A 27,537-nucleotide genomic window follows, 5' to 3' on the forward strand; every position below is an offset into this window, starting at 1 on the left:
CCTTAAATTTTACCATCAATCTTACTTGAAATAAACAATTTTAATAAAGTTATATAAACGATTAATGGTAAATATTTGATAGAGTAAATTATACTAATAAATCTTATATAATTATAATAATTTATTAATATAATAATAAAAAGTATTTAAACCAACTAATCATAATTAAGTAATTAATTGTAGTTAAGATATTGTTAGGTAATTAATTAATCATTAAGTTTATTTTAATAAAATTGACAATAATTGTACAAATATTAGTGCTCATAAATCATAATAATTCAGGCGAAAAAAAGCGGCTGATTGGCGCTGCCACGCGCGCGCGTTAGTTAATAAACAATAAATATTGGATATGCTATTAATTATAAACAGCCCATCCTTTAAAGCTATGATCCATAAATTTTTATGAACTATAAATTATTATCAATAATTTCATCATAACTTTGGAGACAACTATGATACTAATGTTTTTAATAAATGAAACGCATTAAATCATAATTAAATTAGATAAAATAATTTTGATTCGTAATACGTCATGCCTGATATTCGAAATCAAGATTCATCCATCGAACCTTAAAAAATTGCTCCACAATGTCGTCAGTAAACTTGTAATAACTCAATTCCACCGCTAGTAGATATTGTCTGCGATGATCTGTTACGTATAGTCGTTAGCGTCTGTTAGGGAGAGGTTTTTACACCCTTATAAGAAGGGTTTTGTTTCCCTCTCCAATCAGCAATCGATGTGAGATCTCACAGTCCACCCACCTTGGGGTCCAACATCCTCGTTGGCACACCACCCTGTGTCTGGCACTGATACTATCTGCTACAGAGATGTTTCCACACCACCCAGTGTCTAGCACTGATACCATCTGCTAGGGAGATGTTTCCACACCTTTATAAGAAGGGTTTTGTTTCCCTCTCCAACTGATGTGAGATCTCACAATACACCCACCTTTGGGACTCAACATCCTCGTTGGCACACCATTATGTGTCTGGCACTGATACCATCTGCTTGGGAGATGTTTCCACACCTTTATAAGAAGGGCTTTGTTTCCCTTTCCAACCAATGTGAGATCTCACAGTCCACCCACCCTTAGAGACCAACATCCTTGTTGACACAACACCCATAGTCTGGCACTGATACCATCTGTTAGGGAGATGTTTCCACTCCCTCATAAGGTCTTTATTCCCCTGTCTAACCGATGTAAGATCTCACAATCCACCTCCTTGGGGCCCAACATCCTCGCTAGCACACCGTCTACTGTCTTGCTATGATACCATTTGTAACAGCTCAAGCCCACCACTAGTAAATATTGTCCGTTTTGGCCCATTACGTATTGCATCAGTCTCACAGTTCTAAAACACGTCTACGAGGGAAAGGTTTCCACACCTTTATAACAAATGTGTTCTCACAAACCTACCCATGGCACAGACGTGTGTCATAGTATGAGTGAGCAAAACAAAACGAGTATCTTAAGTTTTATCATTTAAAAATGGATTTCTAAGGATAATATCAGATGGTACGAGTGTGCTGACATCATACCTTAGCCCTTGAGTTGGAGGTTGATACTTACAACCATTGACCAACACAATATATAGAAAGGACTCACATAGACATAAGACAGTTCGTGTCTCAACATTACTAGAATAGATAGAACACATGATGGTTACAACATCACCCATTACCTATTTAGTTTTTAAAATTGAAAATTAATTATTTAAATTAATTTTAATTTAAAAAATTGTCAGAGGGAAGTACAGTATAATCTAGTAATCTTTCATATTCACTCAGTAACAAACAAAAATCTTTTACTTTTACCACAGGTGAAATAAATAAATAAATAAATAAATAAAATAATTAAATAACGAATAAATATTGGTCGGGCATTAAAGTTATGTTTTTATGTACGCTGGTTTTGAGGGCGTACTTGGTATTGAGATGTTTGGATTTATAAAGCCAAGTAAATTCAATATGCTATTTATTATTATGCACCTCCCTTTTTTAATATTATTTATTATTTATTTATTTTGATAATTAAATATTGTATACTTTATTAATTAGTTTATTGTCGAATTATACAATTTAATTTTTTTTTAAATGTATTATTGTTAACATTTTTTCAATTTCCAATAAAATCAGTTGTAATATATATGCGAATTTATTGGTTGAAAATAATAAAATGGAATAATGGATGGGTAAATTACTCAACTAACCTTCTCTTCTTGGTNGGAGGGTTGTGTTAATTGAATGCATAGTACCGAGTCAAGATTTAGAGGGATTTGGTCTGATTCGAACCAATTTAATATTCTATACTCAAACTCTCTTATTATTTTGCGACATTATACTTAACCTATAGTTTTTACGATAATGTAATTTAGAGAAATATGTCAACCAAATAAGGGTCGAAGCCAACCAAACGCTCATATCTGGTTGAGGCCGACACAGGGTTGGATTCGACTTCTTAGGTCGTTGCTCAGGTTATACCTCAGATTTCTATGACAAACTTATTGTCAAGATAATGATCATTCACTACAAAGAAATATATATTTTTAAAAGGTATGAACGTTAGCGACTATACCTATGGTCATACCCTACTTATATAAGTTAAAAGGCATGAACGTTAGTGACTATACCTATGGTCATACCCTACTTATATAAGGTAAAATTTAATGCTCAGGCATGGCCATTCATTATAAAAGTATACAATTGATTGAAACTCATAGCTCCAGCCTCGTGGGTCTCCAACCCTACATACTACTCTCGTTCCTAGATCTGAGTTGGTACCTTACAATTAACTATTTCCTTTCTTCATTCGATTTTTTTTTTCCTAAAATTTTTAATATGAATTTCCCTTTTTTGACCTATTAGTTTGCGTTGTTGAATCGTTAAAATCATTAGATCAAATATTTAAATTTCTACTCCATAATTATAATATTATATTAAAAGAAGGAAAAAAAAATTAAAAAGCAAATGGTTTATAAATTTATAATAATTGTTAGGAAATTCTAATAAACACGAGAAAAGTGTATGAATAATGAAATTAATAATTTTTTTTATTTAATTCATTTGATTTTCTTCATGTCTACGTTGGTCACGTCTTAGATAATAATTAACCTTTAATGTTTCCGAAATTAAATTAGAGGTGTTCATGATATGGATTGAGTCGGATTTAAATCATTTTTAGATTAACTTAATTATTTGAGTGGTAATTTTTTTCTACCTAAACAATTTTTATTAAATAATCGACTAAAATCCAACGTAATCATAAAAATATTTAGGTTATTTAGGTTGGTTAATTGGCTCCGAAGATTCGAGCCATTTATTTAAATTTTTATTTTTAGTAAAAATAAAATTTTAATGGGTAAAAATTAAATAAATGTGATATCTTAAAATTTTTAATTAAAATTAAAATTATTTAATTAATTGAGCTAGGTTCAAATTGACATTATTTTATTTATTAAAATCTATATTAAAATATGTAATACACTCATTTTCTTGATTATCTCTGAACACGTAGAAATGGCTAAACTCGATAAAAAAAAACCTCAAATCAGAAAAGGATGAAACTAGGGTGTAATATAGAAATTTAAATTTTAGAAATTAAAATATTATTCGATTTATATTTTACTTATTTTAAAATTATTTTAAAGGAATATTTAAAAAAAAAAAAATCTGTACAAATATGGAATGAAAAAAAAAAATTAGCAAAAGAAAAATTTATAGGGTAAAAATAAATAGAAAATTTTACCCAAATGGCATAAAAAGAAGGCAGTCATGTTACGTCACCTGGTAAATATTCGAAATTTTTAACCAATTCAGTTGGTAATAAATTTACCTCAATTAATAAGAATTGAATACCTTAATTTATTTGTTTGTGTGCAGTAAAATGTGATGGTAAAATTTTGTAATTCTCACAATCAATAGCAGCCTCATTTTCAACCAAGTTCATAAATTCCCCCACAAAAATTAAATAAGCCCTCAAAAGCCAAATCCTTCACCCCTATAAATAATCCCCTGTTTCTTTGCATCAATGCCCCTGCAATCCCAAGAGTTCACAAATTCTCCCCTGTTTTTTCTCAAAATCACTTTTTCTACCCCAGGTGACCCGAATTTCCGTTCTATCATCATCTAAGAGTTCCGGTTCGAGAAATTCCCGATTTAACGAAAAACCCATTTGAATTTTTTGCAGATAATTTGAAGATGAATCGAAGAAACAGTAGAGAAGGAGGTGCGCCGAAGCTGGAGCTGAAACTGAACCTGTCGCCGCCCAGAGGCGGAGGAAACAGAGGAGTGGAATCGCCGAATCGGTCAGCCACCGTGTCGCCGACTTCGCCGCCGAGCTCATGTGTGTCGTCGGAGGCGGCGAGATCGTATTCGAACAGCCCTGAAGCGGCGACGATGATGCTTGTGGGATGTCCACGTTGCTTGATGTACGTGATGCTGTCGGAACAAGACCCGAAATGTCCGAAATGCAAAAGCACTGTCCTTCTCGATGTTCTCCATGATAATACCGCCGTTAAAACCAGGCAATCCTAGAGAGAGAAACAGACAGACAACAAACATGGAGTTCTAGAGAGAGAAAACGAGTTCCACATGTTTTTTTTTTTTTTTTTAATTTTTAAATGTATTTCTCTCTGTTGGGTTTTTATTTATTTTTTTTTTGGGAATTTTTAGATTTTCTTAAATAGGAAATTAGAAGGAAAAAAAGGAGGATTTTAGAGAGAGAAAGAGAGAGGGGTAGTTTCGGGATAAAACAGAATTTTCTCTCCCTTCTTTTAGCACAAGGACTGTGTAAACCAGCGGTTAACTGCAAGTACCAAATGTTTTCTTTTTACTTTTTTTTTGTACATCAAAATTATTTTTTAAAAGTTTAATTAAGAATTAATTGGTTATTAAAAATATTACGTGGAAATATATATATATATATATATATATATATATATATATATATATATATAAGGAAGGAATTAAAGAGATGGTTCGAGCATTGAAGAAAAGAGAAGGGAAAATGAGTAAAAGAGCAAATATAATGTAATGAAAAAGGAAACATTAAATTAAAGAACATAAATAATTGAGACCGTTGAAAATAATTGAACCAAATCAGACACAAAAACTATATATATATATATATATATATTAAGAATCACACCCTACCTGGTATGATATTGTTTACTTTGAGCATAAATTCTTATGATTTTGCTTTGAGCTTCCTTGAAAGGTCTGGTTATAAATTATAAACCCATGATCACTCCCCTGAATTAGCCAATGAGTCCCACTCATTCCCAATAATCCTCAACATTAACGGCAAACACCCCCTAAATTAGCCAATGAGTCTCACTCACTCCCAATAATCCTCAACATTAACGGAAAACGCTCTACTGATATTGAATAAGTATAGGATCTATTTATAATATTTGATGTTTTTATTTGTTAATTATTTTTTTTCTTTTTAGTATTATTATATTTTTGTAGTTAGGTAGGTATGGGTATTTCTAGGTTTTAGATTTTAAATGTTTTATTTATCGAATTATTTATGTGATTTATTAATTGGTTTATAAGTAGTTTTCATATGGATGAGGTATTAATTACACCACATGTTGAATTTAATTTGTATTTCTCTAAAAGTANTATATATATATATATATATATATATATATATATATATAAGGAAGGAATTAAAGAGATGGTTCGAGCATTGAAGAAAAGAGAAGGGAAAATGAGTAAAAGAGCAAATATAATGTAATGAAAAAGGAAACATTAAATTAAAGAACATAAATAATTGAGACCGTTGAAAATAATTGAACCAAATCAGACACAAAAACTATATATATATATATATATATATTAAGAATCACACCCTACCTGGTATGATATTGTTTACTTTGAGCATAAATTCTTATGATTTTGCTTTGAGCTTCCTTGAAAGGTCTGGTTATAAATTATAAACCCATGATCACTCCCCTGAATTAGCCAATGAGTCCCACTCATTCCCAATAATCCTCAACATTAACGGCAAACACCCCCTAAATTAGCCAATGAGTCTCACTCACTCCCAATAATCCTCAACATTAACGGAAAACGCTCTACTGATATTGAATAAGTATAGGATCTATTTATAATATTTGATGTTTTTATTTGTTAATTATTTTTTTTCTTTTTAGTATTATTATATTTTTGTAGTTAGGTAGGTATGGGTATTTCTAGGTTTTAGATTTTAAATGTTTTATTTATCGAATTATTTATGTGATTTATTAATTGGTTTATAAGTAGTTTTCATATGGATGAGGTATTAATTACACCACATGTTGAATTTAATTTGTATTTCTCTAAAAGTACTTTATTTAATTACGCGGTTTATTTGTTTGTTTTTTTTTTTTCTTTTAATTTTTTTTAAGTAAAGAAATTGAATTCATTTTTTGGGCCTTGCAAGCCCATTTATGACTCCAACTCAAACTCATGAGTGGATTGGGCTTGGCTTATTGGGCCTACATCAGGCTTCAAATTTTGGGTAAGTTTTTATTTTATTTATTCATTTAATCAATTTTAATTTAACAATTCTATTTAATTTAATTTTGTTGAACAAATATGAAAAAGTTTGAATAAACTTGAGCTATACACTCGAATTAATATCTAATGATTATATTAATCGTTTAAATATATACAATATTAATTCAATAATTAATATTAAATATAATAATATTTAAATTAGAGAAAATTTTCAATAATAATATTATTATTATTATTATTGGAAGAGAGTTAAAAATTGCACGGCGCCCTTAAATGGGTTTGTTAAATTCTCAATGTGGAACGCGAAATCGGGATACTTGGCGCGCATTCTGGAAGACGAGGGAGGTATGCTTAGCCGTATCAATCTTGAGATGTATGCTGGTAATTTTAATGGCTTTGATGTTTAATCTATCGCTTTAAGATTTTCGTTTCTGTCAAATCCATTTTAGTTCATGAACTCATGATTGTCTTCCTGAGCGATGATTTGTATTCGATTGGTTGATATATTTTCCTTTTCGTAAATCTGAAATCTGCTGAGCTATAAATTTATGAAGGGGATTGATTATTAACAGGATGTTGTTAGGATTGTGGAGGTTGTGAGATTATAGGTAATATGAAGAATTCTGGATTTAATTTGATATAGTTAGGGCAAAAGTTTGATCACATTTCCCCCCCTTTTGAGTTAGAATATTATATTTGGGGTAGCATCATCATCGGATATCGTGATGATTCTTTTGGATTGTTGTTGTAAATTGTGACAATTGACATGTTCTTATTTATTTGATGATTCTTTACACAGTGCTAGGATCATCCGATTTTATATCGCCAAATCCATTTTTTATTCCCATTCCTGCCTATCCCTTCAATGCTGGATGATATGGGAATTAAGCTTTAGGATAATACCCTTGGTATAATGATCGATTCCTGCGATTTACATCCAGTGGTCCGTGTAGGAGCCGATTTTTGGCTTCAAGACTTGATGCCTTCTTTGGTTTATACACATTTATGAGAATGCACTAAGATTTGTGGTATTTATGCTTCATGTAGTTACAAGAAGAACATAGTGGCTACTCTTGGAAAATATAAGAATCTACTTATGACTAATACCACAAGGGTGACAGTTATGTGGTTCATATTAGCTTACCATATTGGCATTTGCTTGAAAAATGTTAAACCATTCAAGTAAAAGTATATAGAGTAAATGGATTCTTATCCTTGATGATAATTGTGATGTTGAGATTTGAGAATGACCTTTAGAATTTTTGTTCTAGAATGGACAACTAATGGAGGTGAGTTTTTTTTTTTTCTTTTTTTGGTTTCTATTCTTCTATATCACTATTGACCCAGTTGTCAATGAGGACCATGTAAATAGTAAAGGGCTAAGAGGGAATGGGTTCAAGCTTTGGTGCTAACCTACCTAAGGCTTAATAATATCCTACGAATTATCTTGGAAATCAAATGATGTAGAGTTAGGTGGTTGCTATGTGAAAATAGTTGAGATACGCTCAAGTTCGTATCTCAAGTTGGCCTAGAAGGAGACACCATTAGCGTAACTTTGAATCTCGAGGAGCTTGGATAGAATCCAATGGTTAGAAGAAACCTTAATGATAGCTCGGGAATGAGTTTCTCTCTTTCCCTTGCTAAAATATTTACTCCCAGGATAAATGATTGGAGAATATCACGAGTGAAGTGAGAGGAAGAAAACAAGAACACTTCACCTCGACAAAACTGAAACTCATTTTATCCTCAACTCTAAATTGAAGTTTCAGAACCTAGACTATGCAATTTCATTAGCAAGAACTATAAGACATTCTAGTGAAATTAAGCACTCTAATCATACTAAAGTTCCCGATCCATTAACCAAGTTAGTTTTGCGTCTCTAGAGTCTAGACTCCTCTTAATTTTGACTCTCTAAATTCCTTCTTGTTCTCTATCTAAGCACTTATTGAACTATTTTATTTGGCATTTTTATGAGGCATATATGAACAAGTATCATTGTGTATGCATTCCAGAACACTGAGCACAGGAACTTTGATTCTACTCTGATGTACTGACAACTCTGAAGTCCTTCGAGTCCATACAATTGTTATTTGGGTTTGTATTTACATACTAGTTCTTGTGATATGTTTAAGAAAAACATTGAATGACTTTGCAGACTAGCTTTCAGGTTAGGAAAGTCTTCATAGGCATATTGAATATATACCCCTTTTAAGGTTGAATAATCGTTTCTGATTTATGTCGGAGTCTCATATTGGCTAAATAGGGGGAAGATCATGGTTTCATAAGTGAGGGAGACTATCTCTATTGGTATGGAGTTTTTTTTTGGGAGAACCAAAAATCAAACCACGAGAGAAAATCCTCAAATGATGTTACTAGAAGGGGCAGAACTGAATTAAATCCTAGTAATGCCACATTTGTAATGTAATATTCTAGTAAGGTTCAGAAATAGTACAAATTTGTTTAAGAAGCTAAATGAAGTTTCCTCAAGCTTTGGTGAATGTTGTTAACTCAGAAAAGTTTATATCGAGACTGAATAACATAACTGAACTGAGCTTCGTTTATGGTACAGGTGGGAGATTTGAACTAGAACTTTTCCTTTTGGTCATTTTAACGAATCTAGTTGTGCTCAGATCCTTATGCACGGGATACGTTAATAATTTAATGTATATTTTTACAATTTTTTTAATGCTTCTTGACAATTATGTTGTGATTTTTATTGTGATGGATAGAAAGTCAGATATCAACCTCTGTCACTTCTGCAATGGGTCCTACATTCTAAGATATGTATAAAGTGAGTTGTTATTGGGTCCTATCCTACTTTTGTGATTGCTCTCATTAATTCAATCCTCCATTATTAGGAAATATATAGTGCAGACACAAATGCAGATTCAATCCTCTATTTGTTTTAATAATGTATTAGTTTACATTATTTGTAGCATTATTAGAACTTAGATCTTATAATAATATATTTCCAGCTATCTCTTTGGATTTTTTAAATAAATAATAATTTCACTAAGATCTTCTTCTTCTCTCCAAATCCATGTCAAATCAGGTACCATTCTTGGAAGAAAAAGAAAAAGAAAAGACTGTGGGTCATGAAGCCATGTTGTGTACTTTGTTTGGTTTCTCTCCTAATAGCAAATTGAATAGCCAATTGGAATGGTGACCCTTAAAACATCCATGTGCACCTTTGGACCACCTTCTCCTCCACACTAATTCTATTAGCTCCCCTAACCCTACCTTTTCTTTTCTTTTCTTTTTTCTTCCGATAACTCTGTATCGAGACCCTATTCTTCTAGTCTTTTTTAGCCTTCGGAGAGCATTTGCGTACTCCGAGGCTTGCTCTAATTCAAGAGACAACAAAAATTTTATGGTAAATATATGAGTTTTTGATCGGCAGACTTAAACCTAAGACTGTAGAGAATGTCTCGAAATATCCTAAATTTTATTCACCAAAACACTCGTGATAAACTTAATTAACCTACCCACTAGTTCTAGCTCAATGCCCAGAATTTGGAACTTGGATTCGACATTGATGACTTAGACATTCTTGAAACATGACTATGTTACCTACTTGTCTTAAAGTGTTTCTAAAAGTGAAGACTACCCCATGAACCAACCTAGGTCCTTTTATAACATATTTTGTTCTGACTCACATGCTTTCGAAGCAAAGCATGTTCAACTTTAAAGTTTTTATGATTGAGCCATTGAAAAGGAAGTTGCATTTTGTTTAGTATAGATAGTAATTATCAATCTTTTAAGCATTCTTAGCTATCGTATTTGTAAGATCACTTTTATTTAAACGTGGCCTTGATTCATTCACACATCCCTTATTTACTTCAACATAACAATTATTATTAGAAGAAATAAAACAATTATCTCGAGAGACATTTCCATATCAAAAACCGAACCATAAACATTGTATGGGAAAAAAAAATGAAACATGTAGGGAGACAACAATTCCAAATATCTCTACGTTTTTATATTCTCATCAAAATATCATTATAGGAAAATAAAATAAAATTTTAGTTGAATTGTATCATATATAGTCTTTATCTATGGCATTAAATTTTTGTGTCGTACAAATCCTATATCTCGAATAATTAAATTCGATATCAAACACAATACACGTGACATAGAAATACAAGTCTTCGTATAATAAATATCCGAATAATTATTTTATGTAAAAAATTAAAAGATTTGTTTGATTGGTGTTTTGAAGGGGAAAGTGGCCATGTTCATATAAAACAAAAAACTTCCTCCTCTCACAAGTGAAGTAGATAGGAGGAGGCATAAAGATTGGACCACCTTTGCCAATGTCCACATCAAACACTCCCAACTTCCAACCTTAACCTAAATTCAACTAAACACAACCAACATCTTAGGTCTTTTAATTTTTTTTTTTTTTTTTTTTTTTTTAATTATTAAAAAAAAAAGATAAATCTATATCTCGGAATGAATGGTTCAATTTTGACCTGAAGAGTTTTGACGTCGATACCTCGAAATTGAAGAGCTTCGATGTCGATTCTCTGAAATTTAGTACAGTCTAAATTTGAACCTACAATCTCTCGAGATCCCACCTTGGTTAGAGAGGGGAATGAAACATTCCTTATAAAGTATGAAAACTTCTTCCCAATATACACATTTTAAAATTGTGGGATTAATGGTGCTACGTAATGCTGTTTTAAATGGTATTAGTCATATACTGGGTAGTGTGTCAACGAGGACGCTGGCTCCCAATGGAGATGAATTGGAGATTCCACATCGGTTGGGTAAGAAAACTAAAAATTCTTTATAAGGATGTAGAAACTTCTCCCTAATATATGCGTTTTGAAACCATGAGGCAGTTGGCAATGCATAACAAGCTAAAGCGGACAATATCTAGTAACGATGACGATATAATTATGAGTAATTTTAGCTTAGGTTAGAAAAAAATAATTAGAGTCAGAAAATTGTACTTAGTGCAAATAATTTGTCCAATTTTAACTTAAATATTCCCTCATAAATTTAGTTCAACTAATTTTGTTTTATCATCATTGAATCGTCATTGAATTTTCAATATGATAAAAGGAAAATTAATGTTTGGTGCGTTAGGTAATTACTTCCTTAAATCCAATTGATAATTATTATGAAATAATTCATACCTAATTAATAAAGCTTAGTGATACTGAAAATTAAAATGACAAAATTAATGTATAAATTTCGAAGTTTATATTTATTTGATCTCGTAATTTCGAAGAAAAAAAATTTATTTAAAACCATTAAAGCACGTTTAGTTCATGAACTCTTAAAAGTATCTCTATTAATCAGATATGGTATAGAAACGAACGGATAATTAAAGAAAAAAATACACTTTTTTTCTATAATTTAATCATAAAAACTTCAAAGTTAGGCGCGTTTAGATTTGGGTAATCTTTAATTTTCCTAACAAACATGTAAACAAAGACAAAATATGCTAAAAACATTCATGATAGTCAATATGGGACCTCACCACAGTCAATATGGGACCTCACCACTCATCAATGCACGGTGTTCTTCGACTCATCCTTACTTTGGATGGTGAAGATGTTATTGACTGTGAACCAATATTGGGTTATTTCCACAGAGGGACGGAAAAAATTGCAGAAAATCGAACAATTATATAATATCTACCTTATGTAACACGTTGGGATTATTTAGCTACTATATTTACAGAAGCAATAACTGTAAATGGTCAAGAACTGTTGAAGTGATTATATCTTAGAGGAATGTCGGATCATCAAGTACTGAATCCTAATTTCAGATCCCGATACAAATTTTAGACCTAGGACATTACAGTTGAAGTGGTAGGTAAGACAACCGAACCCAAATCCCAAATTCGAGTACTTAGCTCCAACCACATCGGGTTTTTTTTAATCCGAACCGATAAGTCAAACACGTTTATAATTATTATTTTTTTTCTTGGATTTTTACAATAATTATATATAAAAATACATCTGAGCGGTGTGTATGTATGATGTCTTCCTTCCACAACTCCCCTCTGACTCCGCCATTAATGCCAAACAAAGAATTCATCTTTTCCTCATAATAATAATTATTTTTTATTTTTATTTTAAAATCTCTCAAAAAAAATGGGGAAGAAATTGAAAAAGCTTCCAAATTTGGTCAAGAAATCTCCATGGCTATGGCGTTCCTGCACCCAATCAAGAACGCTCTCCTTTCGGATCTCAAACGACATCTTCAAAACCATCAACTCAGCCTACGAAGAAGACGACATGTCGGATGATGAACAAATCGAAGCATTACTTAGAGGGCTAAGCCTGAGGCAAGGAAACAGGCTGTTTTTGGAGCTGGAGGAGACCAATTCCATAATGGCGGCGGCGGCGGGGGTGGCCGGAAACTGCCAGGTTCCGTTCAAGGAAAGTGTGGCTATGGCAATGGATTCAAAGGAGCCTTATTTGGAGTTCAAGACGTCAATGGAGGAGATGGTGGAAGCTCATGGGTTGAAGGATGATTGGAAAGGGTTGGAAATGCTTTTGAGTTGGTATTTGAAGGCTAATTCTAAAACAAATCATGGGTTTATTATTGGAGCTTTTGTGGATCTAATGGTGGGTTTTGGAGATTATTCTCCAAATTCTCCTTCAACTTCTTCATCAACTTCTTCATGTTCTTCTCTTTTGTGTTCTTCAAATTGTAGTAGTAGTTCTTCTTCTTCGACCCATGTTCTTGCTCTTCCTTCTCTATCTTCCTTGTTTGAAGACGAGGAGGAAGAGATTGGAAAATGTGTTGAATAAGATTTTAATTTTATGTTTCTTCAGTTGAACTATCTTCAAGTTGATATCTATTAAATTTTTTAAAATTATAAATGGAGGATTAGTTAGGGTTTAGTTGTGCTTAATAATGTTGATTTTTTTTGGTCTTGGGCCGAGTGTTAAACATTTGATTGGATCAATTAAGAGGTAAAGGAGAATTTGATGAAGGGTTCCGACTAGTGTAGGAAGGTAACTTGAGGAGCGAGATCGAGATTGAGATTGAGATTGAGCGGTCCACGTCGAAAGAATTTAAGGGTTGAAGAGATGTAGTGATTTGAAAAAAAATGGTGAGGTCTTTGTCGAGTAGAAACAAGAGAAGTTCAGTTTTGCTTGGTCCCTATCGGGCAGCTCACAAAGACATGTTTGTGTTCTGTAATTTCTTTAAAAATTAACTTTTAAAAGTTTCAATAATATTATTAAATTAAAAAAAAAAATTAATATTCTTACAATTACTTTTCGAGTTATTTACTCTAAAAATACATTTAAATAAAAAGTTTTTTTAAAAAATACTTTTTTAACTTTAAAAATGTTTCATTTCAAAAAATTTATCAATATTTTAAATCTTTTTAAAAAAAATTATTTTGGCTTTATTTGAAATATTTGAAAGTAAATTTGTTTTCATATTTGGGCTTAATTGTTGAACCAAAGAGTGGGCTTTTTACAAACATAAATCCATTAGAATAATTATGACAAAGCTAGGCCCTATATTATATACCACATGTCCTTAGCTTTTAAATAAATTATATACATGCGCCCCACGTTGATCGGAGAGAGAAACAAATCATTTTTTATAAGGCTGACAACGATACGTAACGAACAAAAGTAGATAATATCTACTAACGATGGGCTTAGACTGTTATATGTATGTAACTAAGACGAATATATCCATGTGAGTGACATGTGTTAAAATTGGCTGATATTAGATAAAATTGAATTTTTTTTTCTTCCTCGAGTTAGAAATGTACGAGGTTGAGGGGCTAATTTTCGGAAAGTTTTGCTTTATAAACTCTTTTGGACCGATAACTCGTAGGTCGGGTTTTTTGTAGTTTTTAGTTTTTGATTTCGTATGAGCGGGGTTGAAGTTTCGAATGAACGGATATAAATAAAATTGAATGTACTTAAAAACACCAAAAAAGCTACAAGAACCCCATTCTCTATGTCCCTTAAAAACCCAGCAATGGCTTTTCTTAAAGTAAACTCATTAATTCTCCTTTAAAAGTAAGTGTTTAGTGGGAATAATAAATAAACTAAAATAAAGTCAAGAACAGTGTTCATTTGACTCGATAACTCGACCAATTCAGACTATTCAACCTAAACCATATAAGTTAGGTTGGGCTAGATTTTTTTCTCGGTTTGAGCGGGTTGACATTATTTTTGTAGGGTCAACCCAACCCTACTTCTAATATTATCACGCAAATCAAGAATATTTGACGTTTGTAACCTATGTTAGTGGTGAGTTGTGACTGATATTTGATATTTGTTTGAAGTGGATTTTGAAAAGTTTAATGTGAGAGGGACATTTAGGTTAGAAGATATAATGCAATCTAATCATACTTTGATTTAAATTTAAATTCAAATTCAAATTCAAATTTAATTAAACCCAAATTCAATTGTGAAGGTCATGTGATGGCCATGGCCTTACCAATAGTGCCTAATGGAAGATGAGTTTATGTCACGTGCCAGCATTTTGTAGAGGGCTTTTTGGGTATTATTTTTTAACCCTTAAATTATAAATTTAGATAGATATTTAACATTTTTAAATATTAACTGGTCTATTAATTAGGTATTCATGAAATTAGAGTATGACCTCTCACCAAAAATCATGTCTACGCCTGGAATGCCTAAAATGCCCCAAAAATCTATGGAGATATGACTAGTTGTCAACTTCTTCCTACCCGAGAGTTATATATAGTAATTTCAATTTCTCAAATCTTGCTTTCAAGACTCTTACTGACACGAGAATTATTAGGCTTAACTCACTTGTTGCTGGGAAGTGAGTGTCGCACAATCACAAGTCCGCTGCCATCAAAGTGCAAAAATATCAATCAATTCAATCCAACTTGTATAGTTTGAACTGGGTTACGAGCTTATTTGGGTTGAATTTGGATTAAATAAATAAAAACTTTATGAGTTAGATTGGTTCATGAGTTTCCGAAAATGCTGTCTCTCAGTTACATATACATGATATTATGTCTATCTAGTCAATATAAGACTTTGGTAACATTCACTACCGCTCGTAATACAATTTTTTTTTTAAAATCACAATAAAAATTTAATTTTAATTTTAAAAAATCAATAAATTTTAGAAAAAATAATAATGAGTGCTCGAGATGTTTTTGACCCGTTAGAAAGAAAAAGGAAAAAAAAGAAGGCATGTTTGAAATTAAGATGGGAAAGAAAAGCAAGTAAAGCTGTTAGCCACGAAGCCAAATTAAACGAAGGCAATGATGGCAACAAAAATATGAGTATTGCATGTTAGGATCGCACAACAACGCACACACTCGATCTAAATGAACACAAAGAACAGGATAGAGAAAATGCAAGGAGAATATTGGCTAAAGGTTTTGTATTGATGACTACAGATATATACAGTAAGAGAGAATACAGATAATATAGAGAGTACATTTTCAAAGTTCAGATATAACTTATTATATACAGTTATTTACCCGATATAGCTTCAAGAGATATGCTTCCAAGTGGCTCCTCTTTCGTTTTCATGGCCCCTCATGTTTTCCATTATCTTTGTCTTTTGATTTGGATTTGACTAACTCTTTAAACTATACCATACCTTTCGTTTCTTTTTATAAAGATTGATCGAAAACATTGGTTTATGTTTCTCGTGATCTAAAACTAGCTTCATCAACTGTTTCTTAATAGTCGTTTTTTTAGTGATTTGTACTTGCTCCATTACTTTATTCCCATAAGTCGTCTAATTATTTGTCGAAGGGTGTACGTCGAACTCGAAAAAATCAGATCAATCCTATTAGATGAACACGACTCTTCATAATGGTATAATATTGTCTAATTTGAGCATAAGCTCTGGTGGTTTTGTTTTGGGCTTTTCCAAGAGGCCTCATACAAATGGAGAGAGTATTATTTGATTACAGACCAATGATCATTTCTTAAATGAGGTGATGTGGGACTTTTATCCAACAAACCCAACCTGAATTGGTTTAGGTTGAATTTGGTTTTTTTTTTTTTTTTTTTTTTTAATCAAACCGGTTTGGTTTGGGTTTCAGATTTAGTGGGAAAAAGTTCGGGTCAACTCAAACTAAACTAGTCTAACACATTATGGGTTTTTTTCTATTTCTCACATATGACCGATCATGCCCTTACATGTCCATTTCACATATGCTAAACGACCCTCGCAAAAGCTCTCATACTTCCACTTGGCAAACAATAGATCTTGCTCTCGCACTCCTTAGACAGACCCTCACAGACCAATCATCCGTAGCCAACACCTCGCGCCCTCATCCAATCACCCTTGCATAGCATCCAGACATCCTAAGCTCGTCGCTGGTTGCCCCTCGCAGTCACACATTTCTCCTGCTCTTACCACCAGACAACCCAACTCAAAAATAAAAAGTTGGATTGGGTTGAGTTGTGAAACAAATTTAGGTTACTTGGATTATCAACCTAACCATATTAACTTTCTAATGGTACAATCCTAATTTCACTCTTTTAGGATATTTTTTTATTTATTTAATTTTTTTTTTCATTCAAAATGAAAAACAGGTGGAAATAAATAATTTTTTTCCTTCTATTTTCGTTACCATTGTCTATCGTATATTACTTAATAATAATGAAATTTTATTGTCCATAATCAAGTAATATTTCATTGTGAAAAAGAGTGATTTTTTATTAAAAAAAATAATAATAAATTATAAACTCTCATTTTCCTTCCACATTAAAACAAAAATAATAAATAAATAAATTTTAAAAAAAAATCATAAAATATAAAAATAAAAGTTATATTCTCTCTCTCTCTCTATTGGCATCACAAATATCACTAACTTTTATGTTTTATTATTATTATCTTTCTTTTTTTTTTTTTGTTCTTTTCTCATTCTATATTATATATATATATATATATATATATATATATATATATATATATATATATTTGTCTTGTCTTCCAATAAAATAAGGAATTAAAAAAATTAAAATCATACTTGCAGAAAACAAGAAAAAGTTAATGGGTGAAGTGAAAAGGCCAATGTAAAGGTAATAATACTATCTTTTTTAAATTAAAAAAAAAAAAACTGACACTCTAAAGTAAATATATATTGGAAGAAAGAGAAAATTCAAATGGTTTGCATATTTTTAATGATTTTTGAATTTTTTTTCTTAATAAAAAAAATGTTGTCTTTATTATTTTTATTATATAAATTAAAAAAATTATATTAATTTCTAGAAATTTTGAAAAAGAAATACAAATGCGTCCTTATATTTTTAATTTGTCCAATTTATTTAAAAAAAATATCAAAATTTTAAAATAGAAAATTAGACGGGTGTTAAATTAAAAAATCGTACAATTTTTTATTTTAATTTGACGTTTAAAAATGGATTTTGCGCATTCAATAATTAGGTATAGGATATAGTTTTTTTTCAAAAATAATAATTCGAACATAGTAAATGCAACACTATTATTGTATTTTTGTTCATATCACCTATTCATTGTCTTTTTAATATACCAATTGGCCCATTTGACAAAATTCATATTGATTTATTTTTATTTTTAATTCATATACCGTACAATAATCCTCACACAATTTAAATATTTTATTCTCAACAACATTTATTTTTATATATTATGCATTGATATTCTCAATAAATCATACGTTCGTTGGAATTTTATTATTATTATTATTATTTTCTTTATTAGAAATGTTTATATATAGTTCATACATATTCAAATTCAAAAATTTTATACTACTTTTATTTATTTATATATATAGCATGTGAAACCATTATTTTTTTTTATTATTATTAATATCTTTTTAATTAGACAAAAATAAAAATTAAATAATAACAAAAAGAGCTACAAGATCTCACATAATACACTTTTAAAAATAAAACAATATTTTAAACCCGAGAGTGTTTAATTGGAGGTTGAATGTCTTAACCAATATGACTATATAGATCAGGTTAATGTTCGATGTCTTTACGAATTTGACTACGGCAATGGCGATTAATAATATTTAAACAAATCCTATATTCTAGTAAACAAAAAAGGGTATATTTTAAGATGGTAAAAATAAAAGAATTAAAAAAGTGGAAAGAAAATATAGTAAAATTAAATATAAAGGAGTGGGAGAGACACTCATAGAAACAAGAAAAGTGGTAGAGAATTTATACGGTTGAAAAAAATAAAATCTTTTTTCAACCAAAAAAAAAAGAAAAAGAAAAAGAAAAGACGAGATCTTAAGTTGATCGGACGGCTAGGATTCAAAAGCGGAAGATCGGAGGCGAAACAGGGGACCTGGCGGAGAAAACAGAGTCCCAAATCTCAGCGAAAGCCCTAACTATAATTCCATGGTGAGAAGGCGAATTCAACTGCAAGAAACAACGAAGAAGCCCTCGCAAGTCGTGCTTCGAGTAAATCTCGTTCTCCAGAATCATCTGGACCATCGAATGCCGGAAATCCAGGTACGGATCGTCGGAGTCTTTCTCGACGGCGACGCTCTCGCCGCCGCTTCTACCGAAGCCGCGGAAGGTGATGGAGGCTCTGGTCTCGGAGTCGGAGTCGGAGTCGGAGGAGGGCGGGGAATCGGAGTCGGAGAAGTGGTGGAGGGAAGGGGGTTTGGCGGAGGGCTTCGGCTTGAGGTGGAAGAGGTGAGAGAGCTTTGGTCTGCAAATGTTGAGATCGACGGAGAGGGAGGTGAGTGGGAGGTTTGTTCGACGAGTCGCCATTGTTGAAGGATGAGAGAAGAGAGCGTATTGGGAATGGGTTTAACAAAACCGTTTGCGGGAATTTATATTTGGACAGTCGCTGTCGTTCGGATTTTATCGGACTCCGCAAACCTCTACTTTTTCTCCCTTTCTTTCTTTATTTTCTTTTTTAAACTTAAAATTATTTTTTTTTAACTTAATTTTCAATCCAATTGTTTGGTTTCTAAAATTTTTCAATAATTTTTTTTTTGTTCGATTTTATTCAAAATTTTGTTATATTAATATCTATTTACTCATTTTTAAATATTTAATAAAAAATTTAATTCAATTTCTAGTTTAAAATTATTGGAAAATAAAGTAAATATATATATATATATATATAAAAAAGTAAAATGGTATATTTTAAAATTAATAATAAATTCGAGTTAATTCGATTCAATAACTTTTTTATATATATATATGAAAGAAAATAATAATTATTATTATTACTATATTTAACTATATATATAATAACTTTGAAATATTGGAGGGACCAATTTTAAGCTTTATTGATTGAAAGTATTGAGAGTAAATTTAGACAACTGAAATTACATAAACCAAAATGAAATAAAATGGTAAAAAATTGTAACATTTACCTTAATCTTGGTTAATGTAACATTTTATCTTAAACTTATTGAAAGTATTAAGGTAAAAAAATGGTAACATTTATCACTTATTTATGACTTCAAAGTAGATTAATTCTATGAGTTTCAAATACAGATGATTTCTTGGATGAACCTATAAACATTCTGATATTCGACACTTATTCGAACCATCTCAGTAAAACACAACGTGTGCTTCCATTGTTCTATTTTCCTGTCTGACAACATGAGGTTTCTATAGGAATGATAGTGTAGGGGGAGACGTACGTTGTCGAAAAGCATGTGCTGCTACTACAAAACGTTAAGAACGAACATCCGATATAAAACACAAAGGAAGTCTCTAATGGAGTAAGAAGGAAGGAAGGAAGGAATGAATGAATCTGACCTTAATCTGAGATGTGATTCTTGATCAAGCTTGCCACATGTTGAGCAATGTAGAGTGAGCCAGCTTCAGAGCAGCAAAATGCATGAGTATGACCTTCCCTTTCAACTGATACATCCATTTCAGGGATCTGCTTCGATATCTGTGGACAAAACAAAACTCAAACAACGACACTAGAGCTTGAAATCACTATATCAGTTACAGTTCTAAGATTCAAATTATTACTTTTTCAATCCTGCTATTTGAAGTTGTTCACGATGCATAATACAAAGTTAATAATATTTCAAACCGACTATCGTTGTACTTCTAATTATTAGAATCGCACAACAACGCATACTCGATCTAGATGAACACACAGAACAGGAGAGAGAAAATGTAATAAAGAATATTGACTGAATGTTTATATTGACGACTTCATACATGTAAAGTACGATAGAATACAGAGAATACAGAAAGTACATTTTCAAAGCACTACCTAATGGGGTAACTGCATATATATAGTTTTTTACTATGCATAGTTGTTTATGTCATTTACCATATATACTTTTACCATGTATAACCATTGACTAAGTTATAAATAAGCAGGCTTCATAACCTAATACTAATCACCGTAAACGACACGACGATAATATCTTTAGCAACAATATTGGGCGAAGCTACATGCATGTGCAGCAGAAATGACTGATAAAATGGAAAAGTAGTTCTATATCCTACCTCCTCAAACACATGCATTGGAGCCCAGTGGTCATCCATACAGAACAAAAATGATAATTTCCGACTTGATTTCTTCATGAAGGCCCAATCTGGTGTTTCTGAAAGCTAAACAATGTCCATACACAATCAGATGAGGAAATTTGACTAAATATTGATATTACGCTTTGTACTGCCACGAAAACGAAGATTTCAATGATACAAATGTCTGATATGAGCGACACGTTCGCCTAACTATCGCGATTTTTCATAGTGAATACCTTCTCGAACTCTGTCAACGCCATAAATAGAATATTTCGCATGACATGGTACTGTAGAACACAAAGATAATATTCCAAATATCAGAACAGACAGTCATTATCCTAGAATCAAAATTTATAGCAGTTTCAAGAGGATACTAAAAATGCATATACTACAAATAATACATTAGATTTCATTCACCTTTAGCAAATAAGTGCAAGCAGCCTCACTTGCAGTTCTGGACCATGACTTCCCAATAGTTTTACTCACAACAAAACTTGAAACTCGGCTTGGTAATACACCCAACAGTGCGACGAAAGATGAAAACAAAGTTGATAGAAGACGGGATCTACAGCACAAAATTATCTTGTCAGCCTTACAGTGTACTATTAATCTTTGGCTTCCCCTCAAGGTTTTTAAAATACGTTTGTTAGGAAGAGGTTTCCACACCCTTATAAAAGAATGTTTCGTTCTCCTCCCCAACCGATGTGGGATCTCACAAAAACAATATAAAAGATACACAAAACTGAGAAACTCTCTAAGGCTGAGTTTGAATCCACTGAAGTGGGAAAGATTTTAAAAGAGTCCTATAATTAGAAAGAGTGAAGAGGCTTTGATGGCAATGTAGATGCAGGAAGGCATAATTCATGTTATCAGAACAAATAACGGGCATACCCTGCAAGTTTGCCAATTAAAAATTGCTGACGAGATTGTCTGTTCACCATCATAAATGGATGCAATCCAATACAATACACCACCTATGGGTTCAAGGAAAATTTCCATTGCAACATCTCTTGAAAGCTGGGAATACATAAGAGGCACGAAGAGTTTATGCCAATACCTGATCTTGGAACTTGCGGTACAATTCAATCGAGATATACGATCCAATAGAATGCCCAACCTTCAAAGAGAACAAACGGGTCAGCTACCGAAATAACAGTCATAACGAAGAACTTTGCAAAATTGTAACAAGTTCATTCTTAACATAACAAGTGAAATTGTCTCGGTTTAGTTAACAGGTAACAAGAAGAATATGAGCACTATAACCAGAAACTATTGTGTATGGGTTAAACTAGAATCAAATTTTATAAAGGTTGCAGTGGCTTACTAATAAAAGAATAACTCAATTGTATTCAGATGATATCAAAACAATACAATTGAAAATTTTGCACCGTGCGACTCTTTTATGATTACCGGGAACATTGAGCATAAACTGTAATCGTCAAGGTATAATTACCAGTAGCAATGGAATGTCTTTATTCTGTAATTCTTGTCTGACAAATTCTATCTGCAAAAGAAATATGAATATAGTTCAGCCCCATATATGAAAGAGTAAAGAGACCTGTAGGAAACAGATAATAAAGAAATGAACAATAATCTGGAGAAAGAGATCTTAATTCCAAATTTCTGCAATGGTTATTCCAGCTCAAGCCCCCCCGCTAGCAGAGTCTTCTTTGGCCCGTTACGTATCGCTGTCAGCCTCACGGTTTTACTAGAGAGAGGTTTCCACGCCCTTATAAGGAATGTTTTGTTCTCCTCTCCAACCGATATGGGATCTCACAATCTCCACCCCCTTGGGGGCCCAATGTCTTCGCTGGCACACCGCTCGGTGTCTAGATCTAGTACCATTTGTAACAACTCAAGCCCACCACTAACAGATATTGTCCGCTTTGGCCCGTTACGTATCGTCATCAGCCTTACGATTATAAATCGCATCTGCTAGGGAGAGGTTTTCACACCCTTATAAGGAATGTTCCGCTCCCAGTTCCAACCGATGTTGGATCTCACATGCACAGCTCTCCATGAAATTTAGAATGAAGTCCACTCGCGACTTAATATTTTTCATGGACCACTTGCCACCCTAGGCTATCAACAACTAAATCAAATCGGACAAAACAGACAATTACCTTATGATCAATTTGTTCTTGTAATGAAAATAACCTTCCACCTTCCCAGTCCTAAAAGAGAAGAAACATCAATATCCATTACATAAAATCACTGGGGAAATTTATGTAACAAACTTCACTATATGCATCCGAGCAACATAAACTAATTTGCTTTTTGAAGCATTAAACTGAAGCATAACTAACCAGAGCCTCCAACTACATAGAGCCATTGATATTTCATATATAAGAATGCAGTGCACAAAACATCATTTCTAAAAGAATTTGTCACTCGCGAAAGCTAAAATGCATAGCAGATATGAACTTTATAGACCGATGTGCAAGTACCTTCGTCGTTTGAGATAGATGACCAATAGCTGATAGTATACAAAAGGATGGCCAAAAAAAGAAAAAGTATCAGCCCAGATGTAAAAAAATTAATGTTATCTCTAAGAACAGTGCCAACAATTCATGTCTTGCCTGTAATAGATACACGGCCCCCAAGCAACTGATACAGGGATTCAACAAAATCTTTATAAAATGAAACAATTCCTGTCTTAGAACAAAACCCATTCAGAAATTAAGCAAAAATCAACAGAAGCATCGAAAACCTACATCCACAAATGCATATGGACCTGGATTTCCAGGTATGAACAATACGTGCAACGATGGATCATCCGCATGAATCTCCAGCAGTTCATTAGTGTAACTATCAAAACGCAGAAACAAAAGGCGATTTAATTCATGGAAAACCACAATTCCAAGAGAAATTTCAATGAAAATAAACGAGAATCGAATACCCTGATACATTGCACAAACGAAACTGCGCGCGCCTTCTACTAAAAGGATTCAGAACTTCTTGACCCATATGGACGAACGCAGACCTAGAAAATTTCTTCAACCTGAATGAACAATTCGGTAACCGAACCGATGAAAAGAAAAATGGAAGATTGATGGATCGAACGGTGAGTGAAGGAAGATTCAAGAACATGCCTTCCCTCTAGTTCTCTAGAAATCGCCGCAACTCATATTATCTTCTCTCGATTTTCTACCAAAATGAAGATTCTAACCGAGAATGAGAGCACTGCCAGACACCACCGTTCTAATGTCTCGAACGTGAGGTTTAAATTTTTAAAATTTTTAAAATTTTTAATTGAAGAAATTGAAGAAAATATTGATGAAAGTAGGTTTATATGCCTAATATTTGGTAAGGTTGGGAAGAATTATTAAAAATTGAATTAAATTAAATTTAGTTTTTTTTTTTTTTTTATGATTCAGAAATAAAAATATATTTATAAAAAAATAAAACAAGAAGGAAATTTTATGTGGATATGTAGTTATTGGGCTTTTCTGGGCCTTTATTTTTGGGCTTTTGCATATGCTTGAGCCCAGCCCAGCCCACCTCTCCCCTTTATTTATTTTTTATTTTGTTAACGTCGATATAATTCAAAAAATAAATATATTTTTTTTTATTTTAATAACACAGTGGAATTGGAAAATTTTGAATAAGGAGTGAAAGTATAATGTATTTTAACCTAAATAATAATAATTGTTTGGAATGAATTTTAAATTTTAGTATTATTAAATTATTAACTTTACTAAATAAAGCAATATTTTTTATTATGTGATCTTTTTTTTCATTTTTTTCATTTTATAAATATATTTTTTAAAGTGAACTTATTGATTAATTAGCAGTTTCTTTGGTTGTAATTTACCTTCTAAAAAATATTCTTTAATTTTAGTTAGATTTCTTAACTTAAAAAAATTAAACTTCCAAAAATGTTTTTAAAAAATACATTAAATTTATTTTACGCCAAGCTTGGATATCCTACGTGGCCTTTTTCCACCTCCCACGTGTGTGTTAATACGTGGTAAATTTTTATTTTTTTTATGTAGAGATCCGTCCACGTGGCAAGAAATTGACGGTTAATGTTTATTATTCCAGTCAATTATTTTCTTCCAACTACACTTCAACTTCTCTTTTAAATAATAATAATAATAATAATAAATTAATATCAACCTTATNTATATGAGTTAATATATGCTCTAAAGTTGAAAATATCATAAAAAAAATTTAAAAAGAGAGAAATTTGAAGATTTATTATACTATTGGTAAAGAAACTGAAATTGAAGCCAATTCGAATTTCGACGTTGTTGGAATTAGCGAAAAAAAAGTGTGTTGCATGAATCTCTATCATACTGATTGACGGTTAATGATAACTTGAACAACTAGCGAATAAATTCAATAATCTAGTAAATGGGGTACTATCGGATTGGGTGAATTCAATAATATATGCCTTTTCTTCTTCTTTTAGGGCCTACCCGAAAGAGAATACAGTGTTTCGGTCGTGAATATATGAATAGGACGAATAGGACGAACCGCTCCGTGGTTTACTTCGAGAACTGGTGACTAGTGAAGTATCGCAATCAACTGGAGACCAGTGAAATATCGCACATAAGTGAAGTTAGGTGTGAACAAAAATGTAGCAAGCTCGAAGATTTAACTAGAGAAGCGTAAGGAGACGTGTAGCTGACAAGATGGTTGTAACGCACCATGATGAACGATCAATGGAACAATAATGTAGGCAAGAATCGATTCTGTATATTAACTTTAAATTTGACTTTTGACTAACCCAAATTAGGCTTAAAATCTTCACCGACCTTATAAACATTAGAACTGAAATCGACTGCTAGAACTTTAAATTTAAATTATTTTAATTCATCAAAATTTAATTTACTCTGGAACAAATTCTGTATCGAATTCGTTGATCTTATAAACATTAGAATAATATTGTTGGAATAATTTGAAGGAAGATAAACGTTGATATACCAGCGGATCGAGCTCGCGAGTTAAAATCACGACTCAGATGTTTGTAATCGCGGGAAAGCTGTGCAAGAACGAAGAAAAATCGATGCAGATTAATCAGAGAGATGGAAATGGAAACAGGAATGTTTTGGTGCGAATTTATTAGAATGTTGAGATTGAATCTATGAATGTATTTGGGAAAATCAATTCTCCTTAGGGATTGGATGCAAGTTTCTGTATGAGAATAAAAGGGATTTATACAGGGGAATTAAATCCATCAATCTCCATTACAGCGGCAGAGGAAGTCGGCGTCGATCTAGGTCAATTACAGCGGTTGAGGAAGGCGTCACAAGCAAATGCAGAACCGAATGACTCGGACTATGGCGGGAATGATACTACCTCTGATGAATCCAAGACTATTAGCGATCGGATTCGCGGCGGAGAATCGGAGCCAGAAACGGTGGAAGAAATTTGAGCCGGTGGAATAGGAAGAAGTGGACATAGGTTGGAGATAAGCCCAAGCGGCTTGCTTAACGAGGCGGTTGCGGATGGAAATTTCGTAGCCGGAGTTGGCCGGAGATGCGGCAGTGGGAGAGTTGAAGGCGGCGGCGGCGGCGGCGGCGGAGGCGGAGGGGAGGATGTCCTTGAGAGAGGTGTAGGATTGAGAAGAGGACTTGGAGGAGAGGATCCTGAAGTCGATCGGAGAGGACAGAGGAGGGGAAACGGCGACGTTTGGTGGGGGCATGATAGCGGAGGAAGGAATCGAGGTTCTGCGGCTGAGAATCGGGGCAGGTGACGACGGCGCTGCGTAGGTTTTTTGTGCGGCGGAATCGGCCATGGAAGATAAAAAAGGAAAAAAAGGTTATAGAGAGAGAAGTAAGATGGTTACGTTTTGGTCAGAGGAAAAGTGGCAAAACTCGGCGGCTTAGCATTTGCAATCGTTTGGCCGTACTCATCTCTTGCTGACGTGTTATCCTTTTCACTTCTTTTTTTTTATTATTTTTTAATTAATTAAAATTATAAAATCAATGAGTTGACCAGATAAAACATAACTTGATCCAAAATATTTAAAAATTAACAAATGGTTTCTTTTTTTATTTATTAGAAAAAAAAATAAAAAAATTTATGCCTATGGGATTTTTAAAATAGAGTTTTTTTTTTATCTACTTTTTTAAGTTTATAAAATCTAAGCCTAATTTTGAAAACTTAAAAAAAAAAAAAAAAGATTTTATTCACAATTATTTGAATTTTTTATTTTTAAAAATTATACTTATTTTTCTGTCATTTTCTATGACTAATTTCATTTTTATATTAAAAAAGAAATTAAATTCTTATTCAAATTCTAAAAAGAAAAAATATTTTCTATTACTTACAACAGATAATATCGTCATTAGAAATAATATTTTATAAGATGGTTATGCAGATTAAAAATTCAAATATTTTTCTAAAGTAGAGAAATTAAGAAAACTTAACTTCTAAACATTAAAAACAAAAAATAAAGTTGAAATAATGTGACTTTCTACTTTTAAAAAGAAATAAGAGGGTCGATTTAAGCTCCTTCCCTTCACATCACAAATGCACGAATATTAATTTTACAGGTAATTGGGCATTATCCAATTTGAAAAATCCTTGACCCCACATCAAGCTTATCAAACATTTTGAGGCCAAAAAATGGAATTAGTTAAT

General features: G+C 32.2%; 5 protein-coding genes and 1 long non-coding RNA gene across 13 annotated transcripts; 3 read left to right on the forward strand and 3 right to left on the reverse strand.

The window, feature by feature from the left end:
* The first annotated feature begins 3,993 nt into the window (after positions 1-3,993).
* On the forward strand, positions 3,994-4,602 carry LOC111781998. Its single transcript, XM_023662754.1, has 2 exons — positions 3,994-4,098; positions 4,188-4,602. The coding sequence occupies exons 1-2, from the start codon at positions 4,029-4,031 to the stop codon at positions 4,532-4,534; spliced, it is 417 nt and encodes a 138-aa protein (XP_023518522.1). The 5' UTR covers positions 3,994-4,028; the 3' UTR covers positions 4,535-4,602.
* Positions 4,603-6,753: 2,151 nt separating this feature from the next.
* Positions 6,754-9,917, forward strand: LOC111780934. 2 transcript variants are annotated; one of them, XR_002812922.1, is made up of 2 exons: positions 6,754-9,296; positions 9,558-9,917. It is a non-coding gene; the product is annotated as an uncharacterized LOC111780934 (long non-coding RNA). The 2 variants fall into 2 exon arrangements; XR_002812923.1 differs by having other exon boundaries at positions 6,754-6,886.
* Positions 9,918-12,520: 2,603 nt separating this feature from the next.
* LOC111782014 (transcription repressor OFP13-like) lies at positions 12,521-13,301 on the forward strand. The gene has a single exon (XM_023662769.1). It carries the CDS (start codon positions 12,616-12,618, stop codon positions 13,276-13,278), a length of 663 nt encoding a protein of 220 aa, XP_023518537.1. The 5' UTR covers positions 12,521-12,615; the 3' UTR covers positions 13,279-13,301.
* Positions 13,302-18,571: 5,270 nt separating this feature from the next.
* Positions 18,572-19,252, reverse strand: LOC111781988 (transcription repressor OFP6-like). Of its 2 annotated transcripts, XM_023662743.1 has the most exons (2): positions 19,079-19,252; positions 18,572-19,048 (listed from the first exon to the last, which is right to left on the reverse strand). In XM_023662743.1, the coding sequence occupies exons 1-2, from the start codon at positions 19,207-19,209 to the stop codon at positions 18,745-18,747; spliced, it is 435 nt and encodes a 144-aa protein (XP_023518511.1). In that variant the 5' UTR covers positions 19,210-19,252; the 3' UTR covers positions 18,572-18,744. The 2 variants fall into 2 exon arrangements, with proteins under 2 accessions (XP_023518511.1, XP_023518510.1); XM_023662742.1 differs by having other exon boundaries at positions 18,572-19,252.
* Positions 19,253-19,800: 548 nt separating this feature from the next.
* On the reverse strand, positions 19,801-24,198 carry LOC111780935 (lipid droplet-associated hydrolase). 6 transcript variants are annotated; one of them, XM_023661301.1, is made up of 14 exons: positions 24,039-24,197; positions 23,846-23,947; positions 23,681-23,754; positions 23,526-23,597; positions 23,394-23,422; positions 23,070-23,120; positions 22,400-22,450; positions 22,004-22,063; positions 21,838-21,920; positions 21,364-21,511; positions 21,183-21,233; positions 20,926-21,030; positions 20,215-20,353; positions 19,801-20,120 (listed from the first exon to the last, which is right to left on the reverse strand). In XM_023661301.1, exons 2-13 carry the CDS (start codon positions 23,911-23,913, stop codon positions 20,216-20,218), a joined length of 930 nt encoding a protein of 309 aa, XP_023517069.1. In that variant the 5' UTR covers positions 23,914-23,947; positions 24,039-24,197; the 3' UTR covers positions 19,801-20,120; position 20,215. The 6 variants fall into 6 exon arrangements, with proteins under 6 accessions (XP_023517069.1, XP_023517068.1, XP_023517067.1 ...); XM_023661300.1 differs by having other exon boundaries at positions 19,801-20,114; positions 23,846-24,198; XM_023661299.1 differs by having other exon boundaries at positions 19,801-20,117; positions 23,846-24,198.
* A 1,787-nt stretch (positions 24,199-25,985) lies between these two features.
* Positions 25,986-26,760, reverse strand: LOC111781995. The gene has a single exon (XM_023662751.1). The coding sequence runs from the start codon at positions 26,687-26,689 to the stop codon at positions 26,198-26,200; it is 492 nt and encodes a 163-aa protein (XP_023518519.1). The 5' UTR covers positions 26,690-26,760; the 3' UTR covers positions 25,986-26,197.
* Between the last annotated feature and the right edge of the window lie 777 nt (positions 26,761-27,537).

The sequence above is a fragment of the Cucurbita pepo genome, chromosome LG19 (genome assembly GCF_002806865.2).
Source record: "Cucurbita pepo subsp. pepo cultivar mu-cu-16 chromosome LG19, ASM280686v2, whole genome shotgun sequence".
Taxonomy (NCBI): Eukaryota; Viridiplantae; Streptophyta; class Magnoliopsida; order Cucurbitales; family Cucurbitaceae; genus Cucurbita; species Cucurbita pepo.